The 20,699-nt window shown below is 47.7% G+C and overlaps 1 protein-coding gene across 1 annotated transcript in view; it reads right to left on the reverse strand.

Moving 5' to 3' along the window:
- Positions 1-3,447: 3,447 nt before the first annotated feature.
- The window catches only part of TNNI3K (TNNI3 interacting kinase), an 88,141-nt gene continuing 70,889 nt past the window's right edge, over positions 3,448-20,699 (reverse strand). The window contains exons 22-25 of the mRNA XM_075155519.1: positions 15,413-15,472; positions 13,588-13,757; positions 9,891-9,970; positions 3,448-4,820 (exon numbers count right to left, since the gene is read on the reverse strand). Coding sequence (XP_075011620.1) covers positions 4,744-4,820; positions 9,891-9,970; positions 13,588-13,757; positions 15,413-15,472 — 387 coding nt within the window. The 3' untranslated portion in view covers positions 3,448-4,743. The remainder of the gene's footprint in view (positions 4,821-9,890; positions 9,971-13,587; positions 13,758-15,412; positions 15,473-20,699) is intronic.

A 20,699-nucleotide genomic window follows, 5' to 3' on the forward strand; every position in this document is an offset into this window, starting at 1 on the left:
GGGTTTTTTAACTCCCTAAACTGTCAGGTATTCTCAGTAGCTTGTCACGGGGTGCTGCTGATTGTGCCTCAAACGTATCATTACTGGCTTACACAGCTGAAATCGTACCTTGTGACACTACGCAGGCTAAATAGATGCATTCCACCAGCTGAAAAAAAAGCCAGCTGTGTACTATGGACACGGTACAAGAAAGCTTGTTGGAAGTCCAGCTCCTGGAACGGGGTGGCAAGCCTCTGGCATCGCTGCAGGGAGGTGAGATGGCGATCTTGACAGCCCTCGCCTGGGAAGTTGGCAGTGGGGAGCACCTTGCGGGTGGTGCGTGCATCTGTCTTAAACAAGCGCTCACGCCACAAGGCGGCTTTCTCGGGCTGGGAATTTTCTGCAGTGTTTTGCGGGCTCAGCTGTACAAATCAAGTGCAACCGACCCCTCTGCCTGCCTGGCGGGGCTGTGCCAGCCGAGCCTCCCGGCTGGCCCCGCCGTGCCTTGGGCTCGCTGAAGCCGCCCGGGGAGCTGGTGGGGGCCACCCTGCAGGAGAACGCCTCCGGCCGCGGGGGCTGCCCCGGGCCAGGGCTCTGCGGGCACAGCCCTGCCGCGTGGCCGGGGCAGCACAGCCTCTGCTGCGGAGACGCTGGACTCGCTCCTGGTTGCGGTGCAAGCCATTGTTTGGCTGGACGCCAGCTTATTTTAGTCTAGATTATCTATTACTGATACGTTAAACAATTCAAAATACTGCCACAGCTACCAGGCACTGGCTGGTCTTAAAACCAGGGTAAGAATCCTTGGAGTGTCTCATTCTTTATAAATATTCGAGTGTGTTGGGCTCCTTGGGCTCCTCTGGGAATGGCACAAACTAGTTTCATTCCCGCAGACAACTTTAGAGCATGTTCTATACAGTAATTTACATTTTTCAGAGTTTTCATTTGTATTGATAACTGATCACTCCTGTGAAATACGCTTTCCCCTTAAGCCTGATGTTTCTTCTACAGAGACCAATTAACTAAGACATTGTTTTCTTCAAGGAGCCAGTAATTTTAATTACTAGTAAAATTATTTGCAAGCAGTTGGCCTTGTAAAGAGCTTTCTAAGCTATAAAAGTTTTGCTTTCAAAAGCTTTCTGATTTTTTTTCGTTGTTTCTGCGTGTCCACTTCTGACACTTCCCAAGGAAGTGCTCGGAGATCATACCAAGCAGCTCAGGTATAAGCGAGTACATAAAGGTATTAATGTAAATGAAGTCTACTTTCCTTGCTCTATTTTCTGTTCTCTAATCCAGTTTAGTTTCTGGTTTTCAGGTACAGCTGCTGTATTAATGACGAGTCATCGCATGATTGCTTTGAGCAAGGGAAAAAGACATAGTGCAGAGGTATTTGTAAGAAAAAATTCCTGTTGAAAAGGAAACTTAATGCTGGAACTGATTTTTCAGATATGACAATTGATCCTTTCTGCCCTGTTAGTGTCTCATACACTGGCCAGTGCAAAAACCAAGGAATGAGATCTAATCTCTGTCCACCCCTCCCTTCTTCAGCTTATTCCCTACCTGTGCTTTGGTAGCTCTACCATATGAAACATTTGGTCAATTAGACAGTCAGGTAGGGAATTTTCATCAACATCCCAAATGCACCTTCTCCTGTCTGCTCTGCACGTCCTTCCTCAGAGCATGCCAAGTTCCAGTGTCGCTTTTACCTCTAGAAAGAATACGACATATTTCCTCCGGTTGCAAAGAAATCTGGATGTTGTTTTGTTGCGGTTTGCAGTGCGGACATTGGATTGTTACAGTGGAAGGAAAACAGAATGGCTGAGTTCCGGGTGTGGTGGTAACCTCGTGTTTGACCTGGAGGGTGTTAGCACCAAGGTCAGAACTGTTTGTTAGCCAAGAACTGGAATTTGCTCAGGGAACACCTCCTTTTTTTCCCCCCAGTGATTTATCCGAGTGGGCAGAATACTAATTTCAGTGTGTTTTACACTCTTCTTCTGCTTTCAGGAACCAAAAACGGGAAATGATCAAGGGGGATGTTTTCAACCTGAACAAATTCTGGCTGTTTGCATTTTGTCATGCAGATGTGCCTGCCCCTCAGTTCGGGTGCTGCAGGGTTAGTGGAGTCCTTGTGCAGTGGTACCTCCTGTCTCATCGGCTAATTGTGTTTCAAGCCATAAACTCCACAAATTCTATAGCCGTGATGCATATGGCAAGGCATTTGCAAAATAACAAAGCTATTCATTGGTTTGAAAAGCTACCATGATGACTGATGGTCTCCTTTGATCCATGGGAAAGACAGAAGCTTCCTCTTGCTCGTTTTTGTTAAAGCTCTTAGTGATTTGACACAGCATTGCCCATGTCATGACACAGCATTGCCCATGTCATGACACTGACTTATTGCTGAAGCTTTGCAAAGATGGCATGGAGAGTTCTCTATGGATTTTTCCAGAGGCATGCTCAGAGCACACGCTCGTCATCTCTGAAGGTCGTGACAGTATCCCGGCAGTACAACAGGCTGTCAGCAGCTCCCTTCCACGGTAAGAAGTGTTTCGCCCCCTGAAATGCTGGTCTGCAGCCAGGATGCCGCACTGACGCTTTCTTTTTTGCTGCACTGAATCCTCAGTGTCACGACGTTTAGGTGTTAAACCGAGAGGGCTGCCCGGTCACAGAAAACCTGGCTCAGCCTCAGGGAGGAAGATGTGTGTTGGGGGGATTCAGAGGTAATGACACTATTGCGTGAATGTGAGTGTCCGCTTTCTGAGTCTGCCACAAAAAGGAAGAAGTGTGAGTCAGGGGGAAAGAGCTGAAAGGAGGAGCAGTGCCTTGCAAGGCCCCCTCACACGAAACGCCGTGTAAAAACGTGTTTCCCTCGGTAGGTTGGGAGCGGTGGCCCCGCCTGGGCCCGCAGGCGCAGCGAGGGCACCGGGGCGGGCGCTGGAGCAGGGGGGCTTGCGCTGCCGGTCCTCAGCCCTCCCTGGCCCGGCGCTGGGCAGCCCGCGCCTCTGCTCCTGCCGGGGCGGAGCGGGACGGGATGCTCACCGGGCGGCCGCTGATGGGATGGTTTTCCCAGCTGTACTTCTCGTGGGCGTTGGGGCAGTGCCTACAGGGTCCGGCAAGTCCTCTAGTGAGCTGCATCCCAGACCCTTCTGTGTATTTCGTCCAACGTTTGCATTAGCCCAGCAGGCTGTTGGTGTGAATGAGGCTGCAACTGAAACGTGAACCAAACAGAGCAGAAAGGAACTGCTGGGGGGCACCAGGGGCTGACAGCAGATCTGCGACACTTGGCGTACAGCTTTGTTTCCCTTTCTCCCCCATTGAATTTTTCAGGATGTGAAACAAAACAAGTGAAAAACCATCTGTAAACCTTGCTAAGTGAAATCTTCCCCATTTTTATTGCTTCAGGATTGTGAAATTAATAGCATGCATGGAAGATATGAGTCAGTAGAGCCTATGACGCATTTATAGTTCATGTGTGTCGCACGGCATGACGCCTCGTCACAGACCTTGGTTCAGGGATCGTAGTCGTAAGAAACCAACATCCTGAATAATATCCACAGAGCAACATACAGCAATTGTGAACACTGATTTCTACTCAGTCACTAAGACAGTTTTGTCTTTGAATCCAGTTAAGGAATAGTATTACAGCAGGATCGCTTGCAGCTGAGTTTTGCTAATTTCAAAAAGACCCCAGAAAATAACAGCATAATTAACTCTGTAATTGCTTCTAGAAGAAGAGTTCAAGTTCTTCTGCCCTACCTCTTTTTTTTTTTTTTTTTTTTAATTGCCGGTGATCAGAGTTGCTGTTGCAAAGCCCGGTCATGGCACTCTCATCTAGCTCAGCACGTGATAGATGGCACTCTGCTGCAGTTTTGCTTCGAGTCAAAAAAGCAACTTTGCACTCGTGGTAAGAGTATCATATTTGTGACAAAATTTTGTATATTTTCCTTCTGGTTTAAGGTTTGTTTTGGAGTACCTGCGTTGCTTTTTGTAAGCAAATGTCTAAATGAAAGCTTACACTCTTTGGGAAAAACAATCACTCAAACCAAAACGAGAAAGAGGATAAGAAAACACAAATGTCTGGAAGAGTACAATTAAGATGGCCACCCAAATATCTCTTCATTCTCAGCGAGCAGGAAAGCATCCAAAGATCAGGCTCTGAAGAGCTGCAGCCATGGGGCTGCTGTGCTGGGGACCTGCGTGAGCCCACGGTGACGAAAATGAGAAACGGGACGTGTCTGGGACTGTGGGGATCTCAAAAAAGAAGCTAGATCTGGTTCAGAAGCTGGGACCAGGAACCGCTTTGCCTCCACGGTGGCCTGGATGGTGGTGGGGAGTGAGAGGCTGCTCCTCTTCTTGATGGGGACTGGGCTGGCAGCTCCCTGGCACCTACCGGGCAGGGAGGGGCTGATAGCCCCACGCCTTCGTGTGGTCAAGGTAACCACAACTTGCCTTGGAGCTCTGAAACTATAACAGATGCATGTTTACTTTCATCTCTTCAAATTATTAATGTCAAGATGAAAGTGCAGCATTCCTTGCGGACATTCACTTAGTTAAAGAATAAATGCACACCACCAAAAAACCCAACCCTCAAGCAGGTCAGCAGAGAAAGATGCTAGAGCAGAACTTATGACAGGGACGTTTGCCATCAACAGGTAAAGCTGTTCAGTTTGGGCACCTTCAGTGTAACACACGATGCCTGGGAGTTAGGCTGATACGGTGAGAACTGTTGCTGCCGGCGGGTGTCTCTGCGGGCGGGCGGTTCGCCTGTCAGCTGCTTTCTTCAAAGCTGCCACTGCTGCTGCAGGAGTGAAACCTCATGGTACTCATGGGGTCCGACACGTAGCCTGCAAGAGGCAGAGAGAAGTTCACGTGTGGCTCAACATAGCAGCGGTTCTCCCCCACCTTTCCCTGCAGTGACAACGTCAACAAAATAATGTGCATATCATTTTGAGATAATAGGCACAGATCATGCTGATACCTTTTTGCTGTCTGCAAATCTCCATTCAATATCATCTGCTGAGGAAAAATTTAAATAGGAAGTAAACAGACCCTGTCAGTCATGCAATGAATTCACAATAATCAAGCACAAAGAATCTTTGGTGACTGACATAAAAACATGAACCTCAATGTTTTAATAACACAGTGGAAGTTTGCCATTAAAAAACCTACCTTTTGCCCTTTCAACTAGAGCTTTGAAGGGCTCAAAATAAGCATTCTGATAAGTGTTTTTAAATATTTTAATTCTTGACACTACGAAACAGAAAGCAACTGCTCTTGCCAGCACTGTATTTCCAATGAGCTGCTCCAACAATGCCAGAGAAACCGTTTCTCCCTTTACACGGTGTCATTGGTCAGCGGCTCCCACGCTTCTTATTTTACTGTACTAACATTAAAAATCCCGTGGAGCCAACTCAAATTTCTTGACGACTAGGCATTGTGCAGAGACACTCAGATGCTCGGGAAACAAGGGAGCAGAAAAACTAGACCATGAGAACTGTCTGGGGTGCAGGATGGGGCGGGAGAAGGGTTAGAAAACATTGCTGAGGCTCCTGCATGCCAAATTCCCATTGCCAAACATAAAAGACACACAGCTGCACAAAATTAAGACTCTAGTAATTACAAGAGTACTGACCAGGCATCCCTAAGCTGTAATCCGTAAGCAACCTTGGTTTATCTCCTAATCATCACACGCTATGCCTTGAAAGCCGGCAGCAAAGCTTTCCTTAAGGGAATCTCACTCACATCCTAAATACGCCGGGCCTTAACGCGGCGACCGTTCTCGCGCGTGCTGAATGTGCCCCGTGAGGTGAAGGTAGCCTATGACACCGCTGACGGCGAAGCCGTGGGGCATCGCTGTGTAGGTGAGGAACGACGGTCTGCGACGGGGCACGTTACAAGAGCAGGACGTACTTCCGAGGACCTCTCCAGCCCTGGTGACAATGCTTTGCACTGTGCCGCGGTGCACTGGTCATGCTGGGTGGGAGACTGTCCACGTGCTCCATCACTTCCATTTGCCTTACTGCTGCCACACAGTGGGCAACCTTCACTGTAATAAATGCTTTCATGTTTCCAACCCCCTCGACCATATCCCATGTTTTTTTCTTTTCCTTGTGGTGCCTGGGAGTTTCATACAGGCAGGATGAAGAGCACGAGGATGCTTGGCATGCCTCACTCCCAGGGCTCCCTTCTTGCTGGCCAGTGATGCGTCTCTTCTCAGAGGGATGGTGCCCTTTCCAAGCGCCAAGAGGGATGACGCTGTGCTACGCCACAGCCTGGGCTTGCCCTGCCGCGGGACCACTCAGTGCGTGCGTGCACTTCCTTGTGCTGCAAGCCTCGCCGGGGCCGCCTGTGCACTTGGGAAACCTCGGTGACCGTTGCAGCAGCATCATGAGCTTGTCTGCCAGCGTCTGAGAGCTGCAGTGAGCAAGGAGAAGCCAAAGTTAAACTTTGTGTTTACACCTATCTTAAATTTTAGAGGATATACAGTTTTCTTCGGGCATTGTGCATCATCTGCCTCGTGTGATTCACTGCTTTCAATGTACTGAAATTTGTGAAACTTCCCATGAAGAGCAGGTCCTTTGCTTCCACTGAAGAAGTCAGCGCTGTGTTTATTTGTAGAATTCCTATTTTCAAATACACTCAAGAAAATTGTTCACTATCAGAAAGGCTCTTCAGGAATGGGAGCAGGGTGCTTTTGGGGATTTTACTGAGAAAGAAAACAGTGAATGTATTCTTCATTGTTTACAGACTGCAAGTCCAAATGAGGATAATGGAAAACATTAGGCAAAAAGCAAATAGAAAGAAAAAAAGATCAAAATGGACATGAATGGGGAGAGACAGCAGTGAAATTGGGTTATGTGGCATAAATAAAGAGTGCAAATATTTGCAATCATTAGACCAAACACTCTAATAAAAAAGGGCTCAGGGCTTTCTGTCTTCTGGTGTGCCGCTATGCATTGCAATGGCTTGATCACTCTACCAGGATCTCGAAGCATGGGATGCAGTCCGAGCAAGGGGTGGCTGGGCGGCAGAGTGCAATGGTGGGCCTCCAGAGCAGCTGGGTTTGGTGCTTTGCAACAAGGGACGGCGATTCTGCTGTTCCTCGAGATACATATCCCGATGACACTGCAGGACCCAACTTCGAGCTGCATAAGCCTGCTGAAATGAAGTGGCATGAGTAGCTTTTCCAGTCCTGTTGTGTCCAGCAGCCAGGCTCTTCACTTTCCTCTGTCCACCCCGGCTTTTTCCATTGTTACCTGAGTCGGCGCAAGGCTCAGCTTGGCCAGCGCTTGGCTGTGCTGCACCGTGGTCCTGGTATCCTGACCAGCAACGTGGAGGTCTGGCTGGGGCCACCTCCCTTCCCACTCGCAGGGTTTGGTTCCCTTCTGTGGAAACTATAATTCAAGGAACAGGCATATTTGAAAATAAATCTTGAGGTCTCGTGAGTGGAGTCTGAAATCAGTCCTTAATCCCACAGCTTAAACGTAGCCATGGAGAGTCTCTTCTCCACCAGCCCTTCACCCCTTGTGTCCCTTTTTAATACAGACTTGAGAAACCCTCTCCAGTCTTGCCTGGATGGTCTCACTCTAGGAGTTCACTAAACATTTCTGCTTCATTCTTGTTTTCTTCCTCCTCGAGTTTTTATCAGGTACCTGATGAAAGCTGTGCCCCGAGGATCTGCTCTCTGCAGCTGTGGAATCCGCATACGACAAGTAATAACAAAGTTTTTGTTCCTTTTTCAGTTTCAAAGTTCATTACCTCACCACTCGTTATGACAGCAACACTGCTGCTGTTAGCGTTGTACTCAGTAAATACTTATATGACCGGGTTTTCTCTTTTTCTCACCCAATGTGCTCAGTTCAGAGGAGAGGAGGGAGTGCAAGAGTCATGGCGAGGCCAGTGAAAAGCAGCAAAGACGATGAGTTGATGAACTTCTGATACCTGCTTCAGGCAGAACAAAACACTGAATTCACCTGGTGACAAAACAGGTTGGAAAGTGGCAGGAAAGGGAGCAGATGCCAGGAGAGGAGTGAGAAGGCCCCAGGGCAGGGGACAGCAGCAAACTCTGAATGAGGGTGGCAACACCGTAAGGTCAATGGGTCCACTCAACACAGTTGCCATTTGAACATACAGAAAAACATATATAAGCATAGAGCACACAGAAAAACATATGTTTTCCTTGTACGTGCTCAGCAGGTGTGCCTCGGAGAAACAGAGGCTTCACGCAGCGTTGAACAACTCTGCTCACCGCGCACACAGAGACACCTTCTGCTGGGCACTCCTGGGTGACAGCGACCGCCGTGTATGCGCGTCCTCAGAAGTCCGTGCTGATACAAGTATTGATGAAAAAACCCTCTACCCGGCTTTCAGAGCAGACGTGGCTGGCAGGGGCCGTGCCAGGGCCGCGCTCTCTGCCTGGTCTCTGGCACTGTTGTGAGAGCGCACCAGAGCCCGGGTTTGCATCTGGCGTCACCGGGAGTACTGCAGTGCTCTGGTACGGTGATCCCTCTGGCAATGGTTTCAGAAGACACCTTGCATTGCCCTGTCTCCAGGGCTCCCCGGACTTTCAGACTTGTCCAGTGACTTGATCCAGAATGTCTGCATGGCTCCAGGCAGATGCTGGGAGCGTGGTCTGCGGTGCTGTCGTCAGGCGAAGGTACCCGCGGATGCTGTGCTGACGCTTGCTGGGTTACACAGAGGCCACGGCGGACGGGCCCTGGCCGTGTGTCAGCGCCGAAACAGGGCAGTGACGTCCTGTTGACATGGCCCTGGAGCAGCTTAGAACGTTCAGGTAAACGGATGAGCTGGTGCTGGTGGAAGGAGCAGCACTGCGGGACAGCCGCTGCAGGCTGTCCCAAGTCACGCGCTCAGGAGGTGTAGTCCCACCGCAGTCCTGCTGCACAGAAAGCTACTGAGCTGGGACGTACCGCTGTTCCACACCTGAGCATAAAACAGGTACTATCCTGACAGCGGCTGAAAGCGGCTTCACCCGGTGGCAGGTCTTTCTAGGACGCAGCAGCTGAGCCTAGTGTGGACGAAGATCGGCACGAAGGTGAGGTTAAGAGTCTGACCTTCAGATCCACACCAAGAAAGAAAGATTTACCCAAGATGTCCAAATCCAGTCTGCTTGATACCACCCTAATGCCAACTACATTTTTATATGCTCTTTAATTTAAGGTTTTATTTATACATGATGCTGCTGGGCTAAAAACTGCTCTAAGCTGATAACCATTCTATGCTTGGGAAACGTAGAGAACCGGGCAGTGAGTTTGTGAGCCATTTAGAAAGCGTGGGCGAGAAACAGACTCTGAAGGAGCTGCCTGCAAGACAAGACCCGAGCAAAGGCTGTTTAGTAAGAGAGGTTTACTAGGGATGATTGCAAACGCAGGGGCTAGGAAATGCTGGAAAGCTGTTTGTGTGGTAATGCGTGAACACACACTCGGATGTGGTAGGACAGAAAGCCAGGAAGGCAAGAGGAAGCAGCAGTCAGGGCATCTCTGTTCTGGAGGGGAGCAGAACGACAGGATGCCCTCAGAGAGGGGTGCGAATCGTGAAAAGGACATGTTCTGTCATTTCATGCTCCCGTGGCACTCCAGAAATAGGACTGTCTTGCCCACTTCCTGCAGCAGCAGCCTTCAGGATATAATGCCACATCTTCTCCTTACTCACCGACCCATGCACGTACACAGAAAGGACCATCCCAGCTCTGAAGTGCTTGAGGCGCACATGCAGAGAAAGCAGCCATGAGCTGCAAGGAGCACAGGATGAGACCTCGCCAGCTCTGGCTGACCGTAACCAGCAGCCTCCACCGTACTTTAGTTTTCTCATGAGACTTTTTGGCACCTCAGGAGACTGTAGCTCTGCACTGGTTAACCGCACCAAGATGCTCAGAGGAGTATTCTGCATTAACTCACCGTTTTTGTCGATTGGTGGGTACTGGAAGTTTCTTCTCATGTCATCCAAAGACAGACCCTGAGAAGGGTGTTGCCCAGTGCTGCAAATTAGATAGGAGATGTGAGTTTAGGTAAGACTGATAAAGTCATATCTCCAGACCATGAGAACTTTTTCTATAGAGTTGGAAGGAAAAGAAGTAACATGAAACACATCAGCCTGATGCCCAGCCACTGGCATTTGCAGTAAACAAAAAGCAAGAAAAAGTTATGAAACAAGAAGATGAATCACATGCATGCTCACATTTCGTCCATTCTCAAAGTAACTTCCCTCAAACATGCTGTTTGGGGCTTCACAATTGTTTTAGAAGCAATTCTAGGCATCAATCCAGGATCATTGTAATGTATTTTATGCATCACTGCTAACAGATTCCTGCAAATAAGTTTCTCTGGCAAGGAAGATCGCTGAGTTATCTTCCAGTCATTGACCAAAACCACTGTCCTGCCAACAGGTTGTTTACCCCTGATCCTAAGGAGCTGCCACATACAGCACTGTCCTCCACCAGCTCTTCTCAGCTTACAGGCAGACAGACACCAAGCGCGCACAAAAACAAGACGACCAAACCGTTCTCATTTAGCCGTTCTCTGAGGTGCTTCAGAACAGTTCAGATATGATGGGGAGCCCACACCTATCCGACCGTGTCTGATACTTGATTGGGGGACTAGAGATGACCTGCTGGATTTAAGCGCTCCGTGAAAATAACATCTGGGTGTTGTGCTTTAGAAAGAGGCTCTTTCATTTGGCCCGCCGTCACTGAGTATGCTTACGTGAACCTTGAGAAGCCTCCCTCTGAAAATGCCCATGCTTACAAAAATGAAACCCTACGAAACAATTGTCATTAGGAAGTGAAGTCATTAATCATCTCAGTCTGTTGTATAATTGAAAAACTATGGAAACTGTGGAAACCATTCCTTTTCGTCGAGTGTTGTGCCTCTGGGTGAATCTTTCCGAGTGCTATTTATAGATTGGAATGTTGTTAGATTGTATGGCAGAGCATTTGATAAAAGAATTCACCTTTAAATAACCGCTGGGGTTACAGAGGAGCCCACTTTGGTGGGCTGACGAGCCTCAGTGCTGCACTGGCAACACTTGCAAGTGCCCCTTCTCTCTCTCGTGTCTACACTAACCCAGATATGTCACTTTTTTATTCCTCTCATGCAAATCTATTACACTCAACAGCAAAATTTACAGAAAATAAAAGTCTAGCTGACATTGCCTTCATCCTGACCTCTGTGCCCACCTCCATGTCCTGCTCCAGCAGCATATGACAAAAGCAATGCAATTTATAGGATATCGCATTTTGCCAGATGAAGGTTTCGGGTCTGATCTGTATTTTCATGTAAAGGATTTCAGTGTCTGGCTGCAGGTGTTTGCCTTCTGCCTCTCCATGCGAGCCCCCGAACAGGCAAAGGATTGATTCATTTTGCTCCTCTACCCCAGCTCCCCATTTTAGCTGGCTGTATTTGTGTCTCCACAGCCCGGTTGACAGGAACGCGCCGGGAGAGCAGGGCTTGCTCTGCTATTGCTGTGCCCGACTGCTAAGTGGTGCTAGCGGGTGAAGTTTAGACTCCGCGCACCGCGCTGCTGCCGGAGGTTAAGAGCACCACTTCATTTTCACAGTACTCTCACTCCCCACGGGACGGAGATGGGAGACTGCTAAATTTGCCCTCAAAACCAGGTCTCCCAAGTGGTAGGGTAGACTGCCTCAGATATTAACTGAATGGTACAATAATATAGAGAACCTACATGTGACTTTGCCTTAAAAGAATATCGGGAGTTCTTCTTACCCTTCTATGGTCATAAATGGAATGATAGGCAATTTTTAGGATGTACTCCAGTAGGAACAGCCCCAGCAATGCTGACTCCCACAAATCTCCGTCAGGCTGAGATCCTTTTCCTCCTCCTTAAGGAAAAGGGACTTGGCATTTGTATCTTCTGCCTCTGTACCTGCTGGGGCAGTCCGGTTTCCATCTGTCTGTCCCTGCCCTTCTCGGCACGGACACCTTCGCCTGCCGCTGTCCCCAGACAGCAGCCTGGGATTTGTGATGAGCGCAGGTGACAGCACCAGTCTGGCGGTGCTCTCTCCTGGTACTGCAACACCATCTTCCAGTAGTCCAGCCCACTTCATTCCTTTAATCATATCACAACTTAAGATCGAGATGAAAAAAACAAAAACTAAACCCCAGACCTGAGTAACACAACACCAAAAAGTGGCACCTCTTAATTACTTTGCTTTTCTACCACTGCTCTCCGGGATCACTAGTCTCTCCCCATGTTTTATCTTCATCACCGGCTCTTATGGTCAGGGAACTGGATGTTCTTTCTGTCCATAAAACTCCCTCTCATTAAATAAACTCCACTAATACTGAGAATCTAATAGAGGTGAGGGCATGTTAGAAAGTAGTTTTCAGATGCTTGGTCAGACACAAGCTATGCACTCCATAAAGGGGACATATACATATAAATGTAACAGGAAACAAACGTTCTCGTACATAATAACCATAATGGCATTTCAGTGTGAGCTTTCTTCCAAATTTGCTTTTTTCTAGGATTTTCAGCTGGGTTTTCCCAAGTGTGCCCTGTTTCTCCTAGTCAGAAGGACGTGTCTGCCTTGTATTTTGGCAGAGATAACAAGCCATGCTTGTGATAGGAGTCAGCAAATATACTCATCACGTGTCTGCAGGGCTTGGATTTCTGCTGAGAGAGGTGAGCTCACCGGTAGCTCCTCACGAGGACCAGCAAATCCTGCCCTCCTATTCTGATGCGACACACTAGCACAGCCTTCTCATTTTTCAGACAATAGGTAGAGGTTATGCTGCCTCCAGTATAACAAACTGGTCTGTCAACCACAAAACAGCTCCTGCAGGGGTCAGCTCCCCTAAATGGCATTACTTCACAGAAGCAGCGATATGACCAGTTCTCCGCAGCGTGAGCAGTGCCCACGCAGTGAAGGAGGCTTGAAAGGCTCTGTGCCCCTGATGCCTCCAGCCACGTCACTCGGTACTGAAACGCTGCCCATGGTCTAACCTGGGTTTTCCATCTTGTCACTGATGCCATACACTGGAATATTTTTTTCTTTTTTTTTTTTCCAATGGAAAATGTGTCTTTTAGCTTTTCTTTGGTGAAATTTTTCAAACTGAAAACACATGGTGATATAAACACAGCCTTCCCAGACCTGATGGCAGGTAGTGAAGGTCATCCATCTAATGACCGGTCATCTCCGTCACCTCGGATGGGCAGTCATCGGTCTTTTGTTTCATATGATAAAGCAGTGTTACTGTGTGTAGAGCTCGCACACGGCAGGACTTGATTTTCTACTATTTTTATGTTACTCTCAGTGAGAAATGCAAATGCTCAGCTGTTGTCTTGGCAGCAGGATGGCTTCCGCAGCAGTCAGACAACCCAAACACCCTGTGCTACAGCAGTTACAGCAGAAGACAAGGCTGCAGAAGTGCTTTCCCTGGCGGGCCCTGGCAGCAGATCAGCCCCGGGATGTGTTTCTGCCGCTGGCTTCCCGCGCAGCCACATCCCCTCGTCGGGCACAACGCCCGCTGCAGGGACTCCCGTTTTAGGCGCGAGAGCCGCGCGGTCTCGGGGAGGGCTCCTTCTACCCCTTTCAGAGTGAGCGCCCGCCTTGGCCCTGCCATGGCTGGTACGTACCTCTGTGACCAGACAGCATAAGCTCGTGCATTCAAGGCATATTCCAATTCAAACCGACTACGTAGCGCTGCAACGTGACTACGGCCAGGACCTCCGCGTGCCACAAGACAGTCCGAAGATGAGGAGGGAGACAGAGAGCCGCTGCTGTTGCTGGAGGCTGGAGACATTAACTGGATTAAAAAAAAAAAAGGCGGCACTGTTATTACGTATTTACAAGTCTTTCCTCAGCTCTTCCTCATAAGTTGTGAGTCCCACATTTCCTTTGCCGTTTGGCTGAAAAAAGCAGTGCCTCCTGACTTTGATCGGCTGAGGAGAACTGGATGCTGCCTGCCGAGTAAAGCGGTCAATTCATCATCGCCTGGGGTTTTCAAGCTGGGGGTGGGTGGCTTTCCAGAAGATACGCTTTAGCTCAGGCACGAGTTATTCGGCTTGCGAGCGTCGGCTGTGCAGCGGGGAGACATCGCTGCTTCCCCGGCGGGAGCCACCGGCGGAGGCTTTCCTGTATGAGAAAGGTGGGAGTGCTGCCTGGTCACAGCGGTCCTGTCTGATGTCCCAGGACAGCAATCCGGACTGACGGGGCAATGTAAATGCAAGGCTAGCACATCATGTATGTGTTCATGCATACAGACCAACCATACAACACGGTGCCTGCAGCAGCAGGGACCTAGACTTGCTGGCACAAAAGGTCCCTGCTACTTCTGGTTTCAGAGATATTTAAAAGGAGCAGAAATGATTTGCTGAAAGAGAAGAAAAAAGAAAGGAAATAGAGGGAGGTGGAGAGAGAAAACTGTCCACCTTCATCGGCTGCAGTACTTAACTTACTAGAGATCTTGTTCCTTAGAGCTCCTCTCAAACGAGGCTTTGCCTGGACACCGTGGAGCTTAGGTCTAACTCCCCCACTAAATAATGCTTTCTTTTTTTCTTTTTGTATGTAAGCTCTTGCCCCAGATTTCTTCCTGCATGCATTGCTGCCTATGTATCATAGAAGTCAGGTCTCCCATGAGATGACAGAGTTTCTTGTGATATAGTGCTTCACTTTTTTTTTTTTTTACACTTAAAAGCTTCCACCTACGCATAGAGCAACCAGCTGCAGTCAGCGCATGGAGAAATGTAATAGATTATGGGTGTCTTTTCTGACCCTTAAGCTCAAGAACAGCGATCTATTTTAAAAGGAGGTTGGTGGGGTTTTTTTGTTGTTGTTTTTTTGTTTCTCTGGGTGTTGTTTTTTTGTTTGTTTTTTGTTTTTTTTTTAAAAACCTCTTAAATGCATACACACACACAAACACACAGAGAAAAATATAATTTCAGGAATTGCAGCCCTGAATAATTTACTTTCTTTTCACCACTTCTTACACCAGGCTGAAGGCTGATACATCCATCTGTGTCACAGCCACAGTCCAAAGCAGGAACTGCCTTTGCCTTTATCCTTCTTATGTTTTCTCTTTTTACCTTTCTTCCAGGGGTCTTTTCTTCTTTTTAAACCAAGCAGTCTTGAATGGAATGAATGGGAGTAAAGAATTCTGCACTACTGTGAAGTGCATCCCCACAGCACTGGTCACGCTCGCTCTTCAGCGTACCTCTCTGAGCAGCTCCTGACACCCACAGCAGCATCTGGTCCCTGCCTCCGCCTCCTGGCACCCGAATAAACCCCTACTGACAACGTGCCTTAAAAATACAGTGCGTTGGCTAGCGATGGGACGAAGCCCCTCAAGCAGCTTGCAGGCTCCAAAGCCCCCACTCTCCTCAGCTGCGGCTGCTCTCCCACTCGTACTCCTGACCACGCAGCACATGCACGGACACTCTGCAGTGGAAATAAGGTCCTTACCTCAATATTGCACAGACATTCTTCTAATTTTGTGACTACTTCTGAAAACTCTGGTCTCCCCTGTGAACGCAACAGAAAAAGCAGAGCTGTGTTAAAAATAGAAGGGGGGCACATCTGCTGTGATTAAACTGACTCAAAGCTACGTGATGAATCACAGCTCCCCTCCATTTCCCTTTCTCCGAACTTCATGGCATTGCTTTCAGTCTGCTTGGGAATCTGATGGAACTGCAAGTTCAGTACCAAGCTACGAAACTAAGAGGTGTGTGTATAACAACTTTAATGGCATTGTTAAAGTTTTGAGCTAATAATGACTAGGTCATAAGATTACAAAAATACTAACAATAAATTCTTGGCTCTGCTTATGCATTAGGTATACTTCCTCTTTGCCCATAAGCAGGACTTTGGACACAGCATCCGCTGTGAAGAGCAGCGGACAAGCTCCTGACCAATCCTGCACTTACGGCCACCCTCCTCCTTCCCCTTTGGTGTACTTGCATCACTCCACGTGCACTGTCTCCCACTGCTTGTCCGACCCATTCCCGGACACGTGTCTCCATCTCTGTGGGCTTTATGTGGCACAAGAGTTTGTGGAGACCATGCCAGGGTCAGGATCAGGCAACGGAGGGGAACGACAAATACACCTCCTTCTTGTTATTGCTGACCAACACCCTGTTCCAGTTTACAGCACAGTCTTCCCAGGGAAGTTCAGGCTTAACGAAAGCATTGCATGCAATGGTGTTTGACAGAGGAGGACTACGAATACCTTAATTAGGTAACTGTTAAACAGGCTCCTCGTTCCCATCACCACATCTGCCTCAACAAAATTGCCTGCAAGAGGTATGCATAATTTAAGAGCTTTAGGACGAAGTCCTGCAGCCCTCACATCTATGAGCGACAGCAGAGGGATAATACACACAAATAAGACTTCAGGGTTTAGCCCTTTGTGAGAAAGTGTAGTAACAAACTGGGTGTTAAATACTTCTCTTTCTCAAAAGGGTAAGAAAGAAAATGACCAGTCCATTTTAAGTTCCATAGACTTGTCCTTGCCTGCAGTCACATAGGAGAGGGATGGAGAAAAGTGTGTTCGTTGGTGTCCACCGCGGTGCCCTGGCTGAGGTGGGCTCCTGGGGTAGTGGCGGAAGGCAGTGAGACAGCCCGCATCCTTCTCCCGCCCCTGGCCCCCGGAGCGGCAGGATCGCTCCCCTGCAGCGCGCTGGCTGACCAAGAGGAGCTGCGAGGGGCTGGTCTGCGGAGAGCCGGGGCGCAAACCTCGGCCGGCTTCTCCTGACTCCTCCTACCAGCCTTTCTTCGAGGTGACAAGCTGTGGCAGGCAGACAGGATTTCTCCACCGACGTTTGACTGTCCCCTGGGTGCTTGCTTCCCCAGCCAGTCTTTAAAGCCTTCTGCTCTTCTGACTACTTCAATCGTTCTGCCGCACAGTGCCAACCACCGCACTGAGATACTCCGCTTGAAAAAACGCTTTGGAAAGACACTGTTCCCACAAGAACCTCAGGCTCCGGTAAGCACTGCTGTGCGTAACTTATGCCTAGGAAAGCGTTTCTACCATGGCAAAAACTACCCTTACAGGGGCGAGGAGTCCTCAGAGCTGGCTCTTCTTTAGCTGGGTGAAGGCTGGTGGGAAGGAGGGAGATCCCATCCGATGACTGGACAGAGACTTGATTGTGAGATGATTTCAGTGGCTCCTTTTGTAAAGGATTCCCTTATAATGCAGCATATGACCACAGTAGAGTATCCCTGAGCTCTAGCCTACAAAGTGTTCAAGAAATGCTACATTTATTGCATGGGATAAGCTCTATCACCGTCAATGGAACTTGATCAGAGCCCATCCGGTTAGCTCATCGGAGACCATGGAAGAACTGACTGTAACATTAGAGTTGCACTTAATAAAACTAAAACAATGTTTATTTTCTTTACGGAACTAAGCCCCAGGTACTAGGGCAAATACTTGGACTCTAATTAAGCTTACAAATTAAAATAGCTAATGAAAAATGCTGCTTAAGAGACAGTGTCTAATTTTCTAGTCATCAGTTTGTCTTTGGGAAAAATTACTGACAAAAGTTTCTGGAAAACAGATGTTCAAGTACCTGATAAATAGGAACGGTGACATGACACATGGGAACTAGTTTTCAGCTGGGATGAACCTTGAACAAAATTAAAGACAAATAAAAGGCTAAATTTTCAAATTTGGAGGCATTTCATAGACATCCAGCAAAATCCATACAGATAGATATTTTGCTCATTCTGCTTGTCGTGGTGTTTCACCAATAGCATTCAGCCCCTCCTCTTGAGCGGTACGCTCAGGAGCCATCACCGCGCCAAGGGTCATCATACACGCTAGGTAACTAAGTGAGACGCTTTGAAAGAGCTGCTTGTTAATCTCTGCCGGGAATTCACAGCAGTACTGTAGGTTTGTATTGACAGTTTTAGGATAGGCTGTTGACTGCACAGCCAGCCTCACAAATGCTGACGAGAGGGCGATAACACTGCTTTATTTTTCCCTGCCCTGTGGCCCTCCTGAAACTATTCCAAGGCCCTCAGAAGTAACTCCAAACCTCTGTTACTGAGAATGGTAGCAAAACATCTTTAATAAAGCTCATTTTAATACATTTTTGCCCACATCTTGCGCAAAGTTCAAGCCATCCACTGGCTGATTGGGCTATCAATTGCCTTATAATTCTATCATACAGCTCTAAAACATTAACAAGATTAAGTGATGTTGCAGTGATACTGATGAGTAAACAAAGTGCATTAGGATTCTGAAACGATGGTTTATTTTTATTGGGGCTAAATGAGCTGTGGAAATGCTAACAAGATACAGTGACTATATCCATTACATAGTGCTTGCTTAAGTCAACAATTTTATATGACATCTTATTAATAAATCTAAACAGAATGCGAGTTATTAGCAGCTACTTTATAGTTACATGGAAAACAAAGCAAACCCCGCCCCCACCCCCCCCCGCCCTAACATTCGCTCACAAAGTGCAAAGACAAAGTGCAAAGTGCATATTCAAGAATCCAGGAGGCACTAATAACAGCAAATAAACTAGCAATGGGATAAACTAGCTACGCTCAGCACTGCAAATACATTTTATCCGCAATTCTCACACCGATATATTATGTACATAACCAGTGAGGAATACAGTAAGGGGGCAAAGCTCTCTGCAGTCCATCGGTTGCCCCAAATCACACAAACCTCCCTCTTCCCCCGTCTTTGTAGAGCACTTGAGCATGTGCTTTAGTTCACTAAGCCAGGTAAGAAAGCTCTCAAGTGTCCAGGACAGGTTTAGGCACATGATAACCCGTCTTCCTAAGCTAGGCTAACTAGAAAAGGGACTCCAGGGCACAGATCCAGGACTCTGTTTCCAGTAGGAAATTCAAAGTCAGAGTGTCTGGTTCAGTAGTATGAAGCTGTAATATGAAACAAGCCCTCCTGTAACACCAGAAAATTAAACAGGTTCCAAAATCTGCTCCCATTCATCAGAAATGAAACTTCCACATTGTTAATGAAGGCCTCGAATGCCAGAATAGCACCAGAAAACCGACCAACCAACCAACGTTTCCAAACCCTGCAAGGTGTTTCCTAAAGCAGCTAACCCACTTTGTGGAACGTTTTCTAAGCAAACTGATTTTCCAGTCCCTGGAGCATATTTCTTGACTTTTTAGACAGTTTAGAGCCATGTGCAAAAATAGCCGTGCAATTGCCGCAGCGGCATATGCAAAGATGTCATCACAGAGCACACAGGGTCCCTTGCCTGGCTGACACGCAGAAGCATATAAAGGACCTACCCATCTCCATAGTCCTCTGCGTGAGAAACGCTTCGTAGAGATGACATTCATCTGGCTGCTTCTATTTTCCGTCACCAAGGAACACTGTCAAAGCCCAGAAGTTACGAACAAACCCATCATTCTTATGCTCTACAAATGCCAGAACAGTAACACTGTCAGTAAGACAGCCCCGACTCATCTGAGCCAGCACAGGTGCCCACACGCTCCAATATCTGCGTCTGCTTTTTCGTGTGCAAATACACAGACCTGTGTATAATCCACCCAGTCAGGAGATACAGCTGGCATGTAGCATCGGAAAAGTGCTGGTTATCAGCCCTACTTGGAAGATTTGTCCCTCAGGACAAGGAAAGAGATATAAAGACTAGTTAGGGGAGGGTCACTGTTGTCCCTCTACCATGGATGGTCTCAAGCACCATTAAATCCTGCTGTGGCCCTAAAGGATACCAGTTTGAGGATGATGGTGTTTTTGCAATCTTGCTTTAGTTAGTTCATGTTCCCTTTAGTGCAGAAATAGCAATAGACTGCAAAAGCCAACATAAACCAATCTTTCTTTAACCACCATTTTATGATCTCAGAAGGGAACACTTGTGTATTTTATTTTCTTTAATGCTGTGGCTATTGAGTTAATTGGGATAATCAGACAGACTTCTCCAATCATTAAAAACCAGTCACAATTGCAGCATGTGAGAAAGGTGCTGTAGCAACAACCTTACTGCAATAACTCCTTGTTAAATCAGACTCCTATCCTGCAGACGTTGCTGGGCTCCAAAAGACAGTAATTGCGGCAGATGCAGCACATATTTTTGAAATTCACAGTACAGTTCCTTTCTATCCTAAAGAAGAGTTTATTAATTGTTACACATATCTGAGGTTTGTCTTTATCAGCTTTAAGCAGAGTCCCACATGAAAATTCCCAGGGCAGCAGCTGGGGAAAAATATTCATTGTGTTCACTATTTTAAGCCTCTGCAAATTAAATTCCCTATCATATAGGGGGAAAATTGAAATAATAGGAAGACCTATAAAGAGTTTAGGCAGCTGGAATAGGAGAGGCCCGTTTGAGGATTAGCAGTGATGTAGCTGATCAGAATGATCAGGGCAAGCTGCGTGTGTGAAGTGCTGGTACCCTGCCTGGCTCCAAGTGTTGCTGCTTGCTCGCTTCCCTAAGCAATGAAAAATGCAGCCCAAAACAAGAGCAATGATAATGACGAGCAATGTAGTCATTTTGAAATATAATAGAACAGATGGCTTTCGGTTTTTCAAACAAATATATCATGTCATGGCGTAGCAAAAAAAACCCCAACACCTAATAGTTAGATGCCCAGGAGAATTACATGATGGTTCTGATAAATGATCGAGTGCCTGGATGAAGCGGGAGGCTGGAGGAGGGCTGGGCCCCTACAATTCAATCCAGGCAAGAGGGAGATTATGGCAGTGAGCTGGGCGATGCAGCTGGACAGACTGACAGAACCGGGTGCT

Source organism: Calonectris borealis, chromosome 8, assembly GCF_964195595.1.
Source record: "Calonectris borealis chromosome 8, bCalBor7.hap1.2, whole genome shotgun sequence".
In the NCBI taxonomy this organism is placed as follows: domain Eukaryota; kingdom Metazoa; phylum Chordata; class Aves; order Procellariiformes; family Procellariidae; genus Calonectris; species Calonectris borealis.